The 14,771-nt window shown below is 41.6% G+C and overlaps 1 protein-coding gene across 7 annotated transcripts in view; it reads right to left on the reverse strand.

Annotated features, from left to right (window-relative positions):
• Window positions 1-2,498: 2,498 nt before the first annotated feature.
• Window positions 2,499-14,771, reverse strand: part of RASSF8 (Ras association domain family member 8) — a 92,241-nt gene continuing 79,968 nt past the window's right edge. For all 7 annotated transcript variants that reach the window (XM_082043733.1, XM_082043738.1, XM_082043736.1 and 4 more), the window contains 3 exons: window positions 11,469-12,358; window positions 7,788-7,932; window positions 2,499-6,671 (listed from right to left, as the gene is read on the reverse strand). In XM_082043733.1, coding sequence (XP_081899859.1) covers window positions 6,550-6,671; window positions 7,788-7,932; window positions 11,469-12,358 — 1,157 coding nt within the window. In that variant the 3' untranslated portion in view covers window positions 2,499-6,549. The remainder of the gene's footprint in view (window positions 6,672-7,787; window positions 7,933-11,468; window positions 12,359-14,771) is intronic.

Below are 14,771 nucleotides of genomic sequence, written 5' to 3' on the forward strand. Positions count from 1 at the left end.
ATCAGCCCCAGAGTTTGCTGACCTGACAGCACATGGAACAGGGAACTTGCTGCAAAGAATGGGAAAAATACACTGTATCCCCACCCGGAGAAAGGGAACAAACCAGACCAGTTGAGATTGTCTCCATGCAACATTTCTGGAAAAAGTTAATGATGAAGCAGTGGCTGACCTAGAAAACACTCGCTCATTAATACTAGCTACAATGCAAAATGTAGCAAATATATTATTTTCAAGAAAGGCAATAATGGGGCCCATTGCTCATTGTACCCTACTTCAGACACTAAACAACTTAGTTGAAACAATCATTAAAAATTAGGATTATAAAGAAATACCACCTAGCTGACAAAAATGTGACAGGCAGAACCCAGTAGAGCTTCTAAATGAAATGGACCATTGATCCGGTCTGGTATTGCAACTCATTAGAGGTCCAGTTATACTGAGCTACTTAGTGCTGCAGCAGCCACACACAAATATACCACTTTATTCTTTAAAGGCAAAGCAAAAGATCAGAACCATTAGCTGTACCCCAGGCCCTACTAAGCATGCTGGGAAACCTTAGTTACCACAAACCCCAGCCAGCTGACTCACACAGAAGCAGAAAAGGGGACCTTTAGGGAGCAGAGTCCTGCCAATATGAACCCCACATGCTAGGTTTCAGCACAGCTCATGACATTCTTTGTCTTATTGCCAGTCAACAGTGCTACTACTGTTAGCTCGTTTCTCCTCACATCTAATGAGATCAGGCTCCAGCTGGCTTAGGAAAAGCCATTTGTTGGGATACTAGACTAAGGACTGTGTTTGGATGGCTAAAATCAGAAGTCCTCAGCTGTAGCAAGTTCCCTGTCTTGATTAGCTCAAATGATTCTAAGCAATCTTCACAGGCCCTCCAGTCTTCAGCACAAGGACTAAGCCTGAACTGGGTCTTCAGTGTCTTGTTCAAAGCTTAATTCCTTCCTGCCCCCTGAAGCATCTGTGCACCTCTTATTTGTCATGTGAAGATTCTGTACATTCCTCTCCCTGATCATCTCCAAACAAACCTCTGCCTCTTTGCTTTAAGTTATACTTGCTTATAACTTAACCAGTCGCTTAAGTCAGCAGTCGCTGACCAAGTCTATCTTTTCAGGATTAATATTAATCTTAGTAACAGTTCCTTAGTTGAAACGAGCTGCTCCAATCTCTTAAGAGTTTCTGGGCTGTATTTGATTAAAATGCAGCATGTGCACGCTTTATGGTAGAGGATGTCTCTTGTCTTCCACAGAGTCTCCACACCAACCAGTTGTATGTACCACACCTCCAAATAAAAGGCCATTTAGGGGTGTTCATTTTGTCCTAATGCTCAACACATGGCCATTTTAGAAAAAATTTGAACTCTAGACACAGTGAGCGTTACCTTGGCCGGCTTTCAGGCTAAGTGTTCTTTCTCTGAGAGTTCCAGTAGCTGTATCACGACATGTGCGCGAGATGTACACTGCAATTCCAGCAAACCACGAACTGTAAAGACCCAAAGTTTCAGAGGGGAATTTATTGTATGGGAGCATATCCAATATCTTTTGTCAACCATTCATGAGAATAATAAAAAATAGAAGCTTTTTAAATGACAAAAAATATAGTTACATATAATACAGATTTTCATCTTGCATTGAAGCAGAGCAGGAATAAAATGATCACTTGTGTTTTCACAGTTAGTTTGCGTTGCTTCTCTAGGTTAAAGCATCAGCAACTCAAATCTTCCAGTCAGAACCCCTCGTTAGTAGTTTCATGGGGTGATCATGAGGTTGAACATTCTCTGCATTTTTGTACCCTTTACAAATAGAGCAGGCATGCTTGATCCATCCCAGAACTACTCAGATTTTCAGAGGTACCAGCTACGCTTGAAACAAGGCATCCTTGCTGCAACTGAAATATTTTTGTATCAGAACATGCTTTCAGGCCCAATTCGGAAACACATCTATGGAATACTCAAGAATGTGCTTAAATCCCAGTTGGCTCAAAGGGCTCCGAGTTGATCCTTCGTGACCACCTCAGCTTGTCTTGCCCATCGCAAGCACGGCATGCTGGCACGATGCACTAATCAGCATTTGATTGCATGTGTAACTTGCTTGCAAGACCACAAAGGATTTCAACATTCTTCAGCACTCCATTTACTTGAGACCTAAATGCATTCGCTGCATGCATAATTTACATACATACTACCAACCCCCCCAACCCTCCCCACAATATTATTGCAATAATTCTTTGCTGGTATAACAGTTTATATACCAAGTTTCACTTATTTAGTTTTCTATAAACATAGAAAAAAACACCTGAAGAGAGCTAGAACAGCTTTCAATCAGTCACTATATTGGCATTGAAAGCTTTATTTTGAAAACTTGAAGCAGCAATACTGAATAAATAGACAGAATGATTGTTTTGTCATCTCCATACAACTGATGGCCTTCATCCAAAACATTAAAATACTGTAGCAAATAGAATAAACATGCATGTTTCAATGTTCTTAAAAAAAAAAAAGTGTAATATAAAAGTAACACTTTGACACTTATTTTAATACAGTACAGACCAGTAGAGACTATTTTCTGAAAAAAATATCTGAATACGATTTTGTTATTTACATGGATCATTAAGGCCCAATTCACTCAAGTTAATGCACATCAGGAATTTATATGCTTCAAGATAACTCACTAAAAAGTACAAGATCAATTTGTTTGCTCATACTTATATGATCCCAGTTCACTAAAATAATGCAATACTCTTCATGCTAAAAACAAGGCAATAATTGCCCCAAGATAAGATACTTATTTCACTAAAGGGTCTTTTCCCTCTTACCTCACAATGACAGCATGTTTGCATAGTGCTAATGCTAGTGGTAGTTCTCTCCTTCCAGAATTTCCTTCCAACTTGCTAGGATTTAGAAAAGCAAGTCATCTCCAAGCTCACATACCATTTCCAGAAGCAATTCAGGCACTTGGGAACCTAAGTCCCACAGAAAGATAACAGGAGGCAGGTTCCTGGATGATTTTTCGGAGTGGGACTTGGGTTTCTCCCTTGCTCAGGCATTCAGAATGTTCACCTTGGCCTTAACCTACTGGCTTTTCAAATAGTCACCCCACTCCCTCCCTTTTCCCCATACAACATAGCATCACCAGCAAAAATAAACTGTATCCTCATGGATGAGAGAGGTAACACAGTTAATTTCTATTAGTAATAAATTACAGGAGTTCTCCATATAAATTCCCTGTGCACTGGAAAATAGTGCTTGTGTATTCAACTATTTAACACAAGCAAAAAACCCCATTTTTATCATGCTGGCCAATAAATAATATGGCACTTGTTAAAACTAATATGTGTAGCTTCCTTTCTGCTAATGCCCCGTAAGGAGGTTTGAAACACTTCTGAAAAGGAATTTTTCTACATTTGTAAAAAAAAGAGTGAGGTTCTGCAGTTGATTAGAAGCAAAACTCCTAATGCCATAACATAAGGAATTTTTGTAACTGTAATACATTGTTCAAGTCACATTTAATGCAAGGGCATGCCATTTCTTTTTGGTTTATTTACAGAGAGGGTGAAAATGCTACAGAACTTTAACCGGGTGGAATTCAAGAAGCAAGAGGAGTATGGTTGTGGCAGGGGAATTTGTCAGTGTCTCACAAATGACAGGTTTGGATACTAAAGCCTCTCCTTTGCCACAACAGTGGCTGAAACTGTAAAAGTTTTTCAGATCATCTTGCCACATGTATTAAAGCCCTGACAAGGAGGGTCCACTCAGTGCTGATGCAGTGGCTGCTCCTCAGCCAGCTCCAGGCTGGCCCCTCTGTCAAACAGCTGCTGCAATCAGCAGATGCTATTTTGTAACTTAAATGGCAAATTCCTCCCTTGATTCTATTACAAAGCCATAACTCAAGCCCTCCAAAGCTGCTCTTTCTCATCCTATAATCCTGTTTCTCCTCCCTCTACCTTAAATAACCTGGCAGAAAAAGAGTGCAATTTTTATGATGCAAGAGTCCAATTCAGCTCAAACTGACATCTGTGGGAAATGGACCAGTCACAAATTATGACAATAACATTAACTGGTAAGTATGCTGACCTGCCTTAAATATTTTATCTCAGTACAAGACTGAAATTGCAACAGGCTTTTCCTTGTGTTTCTCCCCACCCCTGTGCAGCATAATTTGGGCCAGACTTTGCAAGGTGCTGAGTGCCTCAGGTCTCGTAACATCAAGAGGTGCTGAAGATGCAAGATATCCACTGGAGAGGGCCATTTTATTTCTGTAAATTGAACCCAGAATGTAAGGCATATATGCTCAAGTACCTTGGACAGATATTGTCCCCAAACTATATATATTTTACACTTTTTGAATATATATATATATATATATGCACACTTTTTTTTAATACAAAGTTATGGGCACAGTAAACATGAGCATGGAACTGTGATAAACCAACAGTAAAATCTGTGAGTGCTGCAAAGATTCCTCAGGTAGGAACATCTCTTTTTCCAGTTTGCTCACAAGGAAAAAAAAAGACCTGTTAAGTTAAACAGTAAAAATTCAGAATCCATTTGGAAAGGGCCTTTATATATTCACAGCCTTATCTGTTGCTGTTAGTCTAAATACAGCAGCATTTTTAGAATATATGATGCCATTAGTAAGTGGAAAGGGAGAAAAAAAATGCATTAAAGACTCAAGAGTCCTTCATCTTGTACTACATCTTACAAAACTTCCATTTATCAGTATGATCAGGAAGGTCCTTTTTTAAAAAAGGAAACTTAACATTTATCTGCACATCAGTAAATCGACACAAGAGGATGCTAGGCGTTAAGAATTCTTAAGTATTTTCTATGGCAAAAAGCTTGGAGTTTCCCATCAGTGGTAAAATCCTGACCCTTCCAAAGGCATCAGGAGTTCTGGCATTTTGCCACTGTCTGAAGTCCAGGTATTCAGTACTGCAGCAAAAGCGCAGTGACCCCCTCTCATGTCAAAGGGCTCTCAAAGTTGGGGATGACAATATGAGTTGCTGTTAGAACACGAAATCCAAACGCAACGAGGTAACACCCATCCCTTCTTTAACTCATCCATGAGGCCAGCCTCCGAATGCGTACAACGTGTTCCACCGATGCCAGTCACTGTCTCTGCAAACTTGGCATTGACTTTAGCAATCTAGTTTCACTGCCTGTAACAAACATGCTACGTGGTAGGGTCTCACTGTCTCACTTTCTGCAGGGAAGCTGTTCTGTCTAATCCTTGCTTAGCTCTGATTGCATTAGAGTGACACCAAGATATGATAATGTTATCTTTCACACATTTGGTAGTCATTTTTTACAAAAAATGTGAAATTTCCTGTTTGTAAGCTTTATATTCTGTAAGTGACTGAGCAGCAATACATCTTTTAAAGGGGCTGAAAGTCCACCATTTAACACTGGGGACCTGGAATGAAATCCTGGCCCCACTCAAGTCAGTAGAAGCTCTGCTATTGACTTATGGGACTCTGCCAGGTTTCTTCCCACCACAAAACTTGAGTGAATTTTGGAAGGCTGGAAGAGAATATATTTTTTAAAAAATTATTCTTCTTCCCCACCAGCAAGATTGACCACAAAACAAGAACACTGTAATGGCTAGTGGAAAAAAATAAAGTACAGAATCACACACAGTGAAAGCCTCCTACTCTCTTTTGGTAAGATATATGAAGACAACTTCTTACATTGTTCTTTTCTTAAAAGGCATATACAATGTGTCAAAATATTTCAAATATACATTCTATATAATAAAATATCATCTAACTAGTGCATCCTCAATCATATGCTGGAAATACTTTTACCAAGCTGAGTTTTAAATTCCATAAATCTTTCAAACACTAGGTGCTTCATTCAAGGCAGATTCAACAGCAAGTGAATCCCACAAGCTCACTTTTCAAGCCTTAAAAGGTAGCAATGACATACTATGACCCACAACAGAAATGAACAGCGTCAGTGGTGAGAAACCATTTTAATGGTTCGGCACTCCACAGAACTCTGCATTGCATGTTGTTGTACTTGATCAAATGGTGGATGGGTGTACACGCAAATTAAAGTCACCTTGTCAGACTGACATACAGCCATACGTGATTATTCACAAGTTAAAAATAAAAATATAAAAGGTCAACATTCACACGTCCATTGATTAAAGGGAATAAATTAAACCTCATTTAAGTTGCATACATGGTTTCCTTCAGCCTCAGTCTTTTATTTATGCCTATACATGGAACAATACTTTCCCAAATACTTCTGAAGTAGCAAAAACAAATGAAAGTTTTTGCACTCTAGTTGTGCTGATAGCAAGTTCATCCTTGACAATTATGAATCAGGACAGTTTCTGTCTCTTTAGCATCAGTGCACAGGGTATGGCTCCAAGGGGTGTGTTGGAGGAAGAAGAAAAAAATACGTAGGCTTAACCAAAAAAAAAAAAAAAAAAAAAAAAAAAAAAAATTCTTCTTCCATTCACATTGGCAGAAAAAAAAACAAAAGTGTATCTTGTCCAGGGTACCTTGCTAGGTCCTCTCCAGAAGAGGTATGTACTGTCATACATAAATGCCCTCTGGGTTAAAACCAGACGACAGGGGATTCTGTAGAATCCGAAGGTTACTGGGGAGTTGCCTTGATGACCCAGGGCGCTTGAGTGACCCAGACTGAAATGTTGGCTCTGCAAGAGAAAAAGGGCAGTTAGAAAGGTCATAATCAAGGGTGATGTCCGTAGAATACCTCTCCCCTTCCTGCTTAGCGCAGTACAGAAATACTAATACCACATACCACAAAAAAATGAAATGCTTGGCTAGGAAGTTACGAGATCTAAGGTTCCCACTTCCTACTCATTTCAAACCACAAAGATATACCTGCTCAATATAATTACCCTCCCACAAGGAATGCACACAGGGATACATGCAATACACTTATACAGTAATATGCAGAAAGTGGTTGTACCTACACAACTCAAAGCTTCAGCTTCCAGCCCACTTAATCGAGAAGCTTCATACAAGTGCTGACATTTAAGGCCTGGTTGGTCTTCTCTCCCCACTTCCCTACCCTCCCAATGCCTTTTGGTAAGAAAGATTTCTGAGGGGAACGACAGAACCAGCTAAGGAGAATGCTGAGATAAACAGGCCCCTTGCAAGCAGGGTGAAGCACACCCCAGCAGAGGCTGAGCCACAGCAGAGGAGTTTCTGCTTGTGCCATGGTTCTGACACACAGAAACACTCACATGTCTCTGTCTAGGAAATGCTGGATTCAGATGTGGGCATGTGGAGAATGCACTGATCTCAATTTGCACATGTCATAAGAGCCACCCGTGCAGAACTTCTGGATGGCTGGCAGCCCAATGGGATTAGCTCCTCTTCCCATGCAGCTGCTGTCTGGGATTGCTTGAGATCCAGACATTCCTTTTTCCACATTGACAACACATCCCATCAGAAGAGGAAGAACCCAGATGAGCAGCCATGTCAGACATGCAATCAGGTTGCGTGCCAGCTTACATGCCTGCAGCCATGGTGGCCACACTTAAAAGGTGCTAGCCTAATGGGTTACTGATGGGACAAACACATGCATAGGCACAGTGGGAGAGAAGTTATCTACATACTGCACTTTATTTACAGCTTGCTAAGCCCTTGGAATGAAGAGGAATATTTGACACTTTGCTGTTTTAATATTTTGCTAACTTCTTCACTAACATTCACTTCATGCGTGAGTGCTAGCGCTAATGCAGCAGGTAAATGCACTGCCATCCCCTTCTCCCACCCCCCAACAAGCATTCTGAGTGCTGCACCTCTCTCAAGCTCCGCATGTGGGGCCTCCACCTCAACAGGGTCTGCTGGCAGCACCGTGACCTTCGTTCCCGTTTGCTGGATGAACTGTTGGAGATTGACCTGTCGCAGCTCCTTTGTCAGTTGCTCCAGTTCTTGTTCCCTGTCCTGCCAGGAAAGAGAAAACATCTGCTGAGCAGTAGCGAGCAAAAAGCAGCATTTCAAGAACTCTATTTGCAAATGGGCAACTAATGCTTGACTTTTTATGAGAAAGCATCTGACTTTTGAACTCAAATGGAAGAGCTGAAGGTTAAAACACTCTCGTAATTTAGAAAGCAAATCAACACTAGCTATTACTCATTAGGGGTTACTACTGGTCTCTTTATAATGCTTCTTGGATGACTAGCAGATGGTTCTCACATCACCTGAGAAAAATACATCAACTGAGCATCAGTCTGGCATTAAATCTTAGCTCTGCCAGAAGTGTCCAGCATGACTTGGATATCTCATTTAGTTCTTCTGTTCCTAAAAGGACAATAACGCCTTTCTTTTCTTGTTCTTTGCATTTTCTGTTCAGAGTGTAGATTTTTACTGACAGAACTCTCGCACTCTGCAAGCATACTGGGTTTTATGCAACAAGGCCCAATCCTGGCTGGTTCACCACCCCTTCATAAGCACAGAAGATGATAACTTAAGATCTTCCTCAATACTGTGTCATTCTCACATGTTATACAGAACCTACAGCTCCAAGAGATTATGACAGTCTCAGACTACAATTATTCCCTGTTGGCACCCCAGATTCAGCTTCATTAGCTGACAGCTGCATGCGGTGCTCTTCCACAGCGAGCATGGGCCCCGTCTGTCGGCATTTCCACACAGCGCATACTGCTACATCTTCATTGTGGCAAGAGATGGAGGTTGGGTCAATGCTCTTTTCCCTAAGTATCTCATGTGAGCAGAATTATCCATGAGCTCCAGAGAAGGATTGGGGTAAAATGGTTTTGTGGATCTGTTCTAGGAACGGTCGCAAACAGCAGAGCCCTTCTTCATTTTAAACTTGCAGTAAGGTCACAGCTGAGGCCGAATGTAAGAGTTAGCAAAAAACTTAACACAACTGACCTGATGTCTAAATTAGGACCTTTTTGATGTCAATTGTTTTGTCACTCATGTGTTTGCTTGATCTGTTCAGACAATGCATGTCATGTTGTTTGTCTCAGTTTCCCATGCTAGACTTGTGTTTCCATTCATTTGCTATGAGGTTTCTCTGAGAAACAGAAACCAAGCCATCTCCAAATTTTAAAACAATTCTACAAAAATATTCTTCAATTTATTTTGGTCCTGTTAGACTATAACTGGGCAGCTGGGAGACAGGAAATTCTCAACTGTCTTTACTTACTACAATGTTAATTCTGCAGCTCCATATTTTAACGATATTGTAACAAAGTTGCCACTGAAGAGAAATCACTGAAATACACAGGTTAACAAAACTAACATAATAAATAACTTATTAACGACATTTCTCAACTTTCGCAGGAAAAAAGTAGAAATGCTAACTATCACCCCAAATCTTATTAGTTTAAGCTCTTATTTTAGTACTTAAATGTGAAACTTTAGTGAGAGCTTTTACTTGAAGAAGGGTGGGATGGGAGGTGGGGTGGAGGCAGGGCAGGCAGGGCTTGGAATTTAACATCTTTCTCTAGAAACAGGGAAGCAAAGAGTGCTGCATCTGAGCCTTCACTGAACACAGCCTCATCTTGTTGAAAAGTAATTTTACTGGTGTGGCCAGAGAAAATGAATGAAATAGAAGAGGCAGGACAAATTACTAGAAATTCTCTCATCCTATGAAACATTGCCACCTTCCTGTTCTTATCACTTAAAATTTAGTGAATCAATATTTTCTTTCCTTCCTTATTGAAAGGTTTATAAAAAACCCCAACTTTTATAGCTTCAAATCGGCAATTCTATGAGTGTTACAAACTTGAAGCATTCAAGAAAATATTTCTCTATTCCTTCCATCCAGAAGTGTGTAACATAACATAAAACTGAGTGTATTTTCTTCTGAACTTCTGAATTAGTGCATCTTTAGGTTTAGAATAAGCTTGGAAGATCTGTATTTAATAGGAACTCGCCTCAGAAAATGAAACCCTAGCTTATGGAAAAAAAAAGCAAAGAAGATTTTAACTCAATCATAGCCTCAGTAGGTATTACTAAGGATTGGTAAAATATATACATTTTGCTTTGGAGGAAAATATTACATTTTTTACCCCCCTTCATTTAGTAAAAACAGCTTATATTGAAATGGTTTGGGGTGCTCAGGAGTAAGGATGCAAAATCCCTTTACATATTCACAGCAGAATCACCTTCACTGCAACTGCAGCACTGTGTAATATAGTAACTGTGAATCCCAGGTATGCGGCAAGAATTGCAACTCAAACTGATGTGCAGTGCCTCTGTCCTATCTTATGTTGCACACTAAAATCCCAGGAGCCACAATCTCTCCTTCACCTCATCCAGCTAGCAGCTGGATTTCCATTTATATTTATTCTTTCCTGCTCTACCAAGTTCCAGGTGATATCATTAACTGCAAGGAAGCAGAGACTGGGTTTTCCTGTGACACGTGCTGCAAACACCTGAGGTGGAGAGAAAGCAAAATTCTGAACACCAGCACATCAGGCAGGAAATTGGAGATGCTATTCTTTAAAACAAAGGCTCTATAAGCTAACAGCTATTTTAGCTCTACATCCGTCTATCCATGTGCTGCTTTTGAACTGTTCATCTGAATTCATCTGTGGCAGACAGACCTAGAAAACAACCAGAAGTTTAGCCTCAGAAAAGGCTGTGATAGCGCAAATTTCCATGAATTTTAACAATATAAGTGACTGAGTTGCCAAGACCTAGGACCTAAATCCTCAAGATACCTAATCCCAAATCAACAGAGGTTTGAAGACTTAAACTTTTAAAGGCATTAGCCTGAGAGCACTATGGTCCCATTTAGTATCCAGCAGTACAACAATCCCCCACCAGCCCTAAATGTGCTCTTGCTCCTCAAGGAGCTATTATTTGTCTGAGGTGCCCAGACCCACCAGCAGAGCAGCACCTTGCTGGAGCCAGCGAGCTCTCCCTCTAAGCAGGACAAGGTGGCCAGATGTATTGCCATGGGGACAGCCAGACTGCCCTCTGCCAGTTTGGCTGATATTAGCTCTGGTGTTTCTCTATCATGGACAACTGCACAGTGAAAATATGCTTCAAGTGATTTCTCAAAGGTCACCAGGCAGTGAGGGAATGGTAGCAAACCAAGCTGGAATTGCTGGGGAAGAAAGTGAGCCACAGCACGTGAATAAATGAAAGGTGTTGTGGTGCTCAGTGTTAACCCTGCAGGCCACTCAGGCCTTCCAAATAGCCAGGAACACAAGCACCGAAATATCTGCTGGTTTATCCCGAGACAAATAACTAAATCCTGTTTTTCTTTTCAGATGGTTTGAATGAGTAAAATAGACACAGGTGAAATGACAACTGTCTGCTCTTAAAAAAAAAAAAATCTGAAACACCATTTGTAAATTAAAGTGATACTTTCTTCCTTTTACCCACTTCACTGTGGAAACTTGCTTGCGTTTTCTTTCATGGGCTCCAAATCTGTATAAGAGAAACTAGTTACAGTCAAGTCTTTGACTGTTCCTTAGCAACGGATAAAACGGACGTCTTACCTGCAACCGTTTGGTAGCTTGGCCCAAAGACCTTTCTACAGCTTTAATGCCATTTTCCAATCTGAGACTCTGCTGGCCCTGAATATCAATTTCACCCTTCACCTTCTCGATCTTTTCCTTGACCTCTTCTTCATTCACTTGGGACTCTTGAACTTCCCGCTGCAACTTCTCTGCTTCAAGGCCACTTTCCATGTTGTGGATTTGAGACATGTAGTCCTTCAGCTTGTTCTCACACTCCATGATCCTCTGCCTCATCTCCTGCAGCTGCTCCTTCAGCTGTTTTTCATTTTCCTGCTCGATCTGCAGCTCATTTTCCCAGAACTCTTCTTCTTCAATCTCCACTTCGTTCCTTTTGATCTTCTGCTCTAATTTGAGGATTTCTTCTTCCAGGCTAGAGTTATACTTTTGTTCCCAGTAGCGGATCTCAACTTCATTGGACTCCAGCTGTTTCTCAATGCACTGAAGTTTCTCTGTTTGCAGGTGGATCAATTTCTTCAACTCATCCGCTGTTGTTTTACAGTTGTTGAGCACCTTTTGCTTGAACTCAGATTCTTTGCTTTTCCCAAAGATGTCCATTAACCCTTTGGCCCCTCCGGTGAAGGTGAGGGATTTCCTTTTCGGCTCCCTCCTCTTCATGGATTTGTCACTGGGAGGCCTCAGCTTGGCCAGGGGTGGTAAGCTTTGTCGGTACAGAGTCCTCTCAGGGATGCGAGCCACGCTGTCTGAAGTCGGCCGCTCGCTCAGCGAAGGCCCGGTGCGGCGTAGGATGAGCTGCACGTCGCTCGCGTACTGGCCCCACTTGTTCAGCGACACGATGGGGTTTTCGTGGGGCGCCAGGTGCCGCTCCGTGTCCCGCCATTTCTCGATCAGCGTGTACCTGCCGGTGCGACCTGCAAGGCAAGCACAGCTGTCAGCGGCTCGGCCCGCCAGGGGGCGCTGCCGGACAGCAAGCGGCTCTCCGGCGCCGCTCTCAAGCGGGCACCCCACGTTCGAGGGGAAAACGGGGGAAAGGGATTTGGGCGGGGGAAGGGTGGAGGGTGTGTGTAAACCGGGCAGGCAGGACCCTGGCGCTGCTCTGCGGAGTCACCCCAGAAGTGTCTGTGCCCGCAGGCGCTGCCTGCCCACAGAGGGAGCAGCCACCGACTGTTCCTGGTGCGTTACAGTAAACGCTCCTCCATTCACTGGGATAAGCACAGTGTCTACACACTACTTACTTGAACTGTAAATTATCTCGGGAAGATCCTCTCCACAAAGAGCAGTAACTAAAGAAGTGAGTACCAGTTTACACTGTACAACACAAGTGAAGCCGCACAAGTCCCTGTGGCTTCCTTCACATTTTAAGGCACTAAAATTGAAGCAAGTGACCTAGCGATGCTGGTATCTAGCAAAGAAACACAAACACACATCTCCAGAGGATGAGAACAAGAATAGAAAGAGTTCTAGAACATCTTTCATACAGCCACGCAGAAAAATCAAAATTTGGAGACAGTGTGTTTGCTTTTAAACTATATCATCAATCAGAGAGGCAACTGTTAATGAGGCACTGAGCCTTAGCTCACCATCTTGTGCCCCCCAAGTTAGTTCAGACACTAGGGAAACTGCCTGGGGGCCTCAGCAGTGTTGTGCCAGCTCACATGGGCCGTGGCAGTGCTGCTGACATGACAAACCTTCATGGAGCAGAACACAAGGACGAGAGCAGCAGAGGCTGCCTGAATTGGAAACAAGCAACTCCAGCTCCCTGTGCAGACCTTTCATCCGTAACAGGACAACACAAGTTCCCTGGGGTGGGAAGCCTTCAGGAAGAAGCTAGAATCCTTTAATAACTGTTGTGTTGTTTTCCAACCTCTGTGTTGACAGCCAGCTGTACAATGAATGTGCTATGGTTTACTTTTAGGGTAGAGGGAAGTACAACTTTTGTCTATGGCTTCTTTTGTGCTGCTGCCAAACACAGTTTAATTCAGCATAGCAGCCTTTTTCATCTGGTACCCCCTATACGACGCTTGGAATGCTACAAAAATATAGCATTTGAGGTTTTCCACCATTTTAATTTTTTTCTAAACACTCTTCACTTAAAAGCCATGATACTGTTTACAAAAAGATGTGAAAGATCAACTGCTTTTAAAATATATGATCCTGATGACCTTCTGAACAGCACCACAATTGCCATTGACCTTAAAACCATCATTGGCTATTTTAATGCACTACATATACCCATTTCCATGATAGATCATCATTCAAAAAATGATTTATTTCAGCACATAAATGCCTGAAGTACCCATTATATATGCAACTATGGAGTGGAGGAGTTGGAATAAATGTAGTTATCAGCAGTAACTCATTTGATGCATTTTCTTTCCTTACACCACAGACACTCCACTTCAAATTTGTAGGAGACAACTTCCACTGTGGCAATTAACATACTAAGCAGCCCCATAAAATCTGGTATTGTCAGATGAGCCTTATAAAGAGGTCTCTAGGATATAGCTACTGTGTTGGAAATGGCTCCTCTCACCTCACTTTCTCACAATTAGCTCATGATGCAAGGAATAGCAACAACAAAAATCAGCTGCCCAGGCACCACCTAGAAAACAGGCTGCTTTGGTTTATGGGTCATGCTAGCAGTAATTAGCTGGCCAAATAAGAGACCAAAATGTCCACGTTCACTTCCAAGTTAGGAGTGAGAGCTGAAAGGCTATGCAAAGATTTGACTGATAGAAGTTGGCAAAACAAGGCAATCAGCATGGGAACTGCAATCCACCCCCTCAAATGCCTTAAAAATAAATGACTTTAGGTAAGCACTTGGGGGGGGGAGGGGGTGTGAGAGGGGTGGAATCTATCAGCATACCAACATGCTTGGCCAACACACTCAGAAACAGAGTTCAAGTTTATTATAATAAAGTACTTCAAAACCAAGTTTACTATGTCAAGATACAAAGTCAGAGATTTTTGCCAACCCACAATATTGTTCATTGATCCATGAAGATTTATAGTTTGTAGTAGGCATCGGTGTTATTATAGGAAAAATAAACCTAGTGCTATTTGCCATAGCATACTAACAATAAAATCAGAGAAGAAAAATGAAGTAAAAACATACCACAGAACCCAGGACAAAGCTTGCATTTTACAACTCTATTTTGCTAATCTTAAAAGCTTTCAGCTTGTAATCATGGTAATGCTGTTAATGTTCTTGTGTTAGAAACAGCCAAGTTCAAGTAAGTTGTGAAACTAAACAACAGTAGGTACCACTAGGGGAGCCTACTATTTCTATTCACTTTACTATTAAATGAATTACTTCAAAGAAAC

Source organism: Streptopelia decaocto, assembly GCF_964273445.1.
Source record: "Streptopelia decaocto genome assembly, chromosome: 1".
In the NCBI taxonomy this organism is placed as follows: domain Eukaryota; kingdom Metazoa; phylum Chordata; class Aves; order Columbiformes; family Columbidae; genus Streptopelia; species Streptopelia decaocto.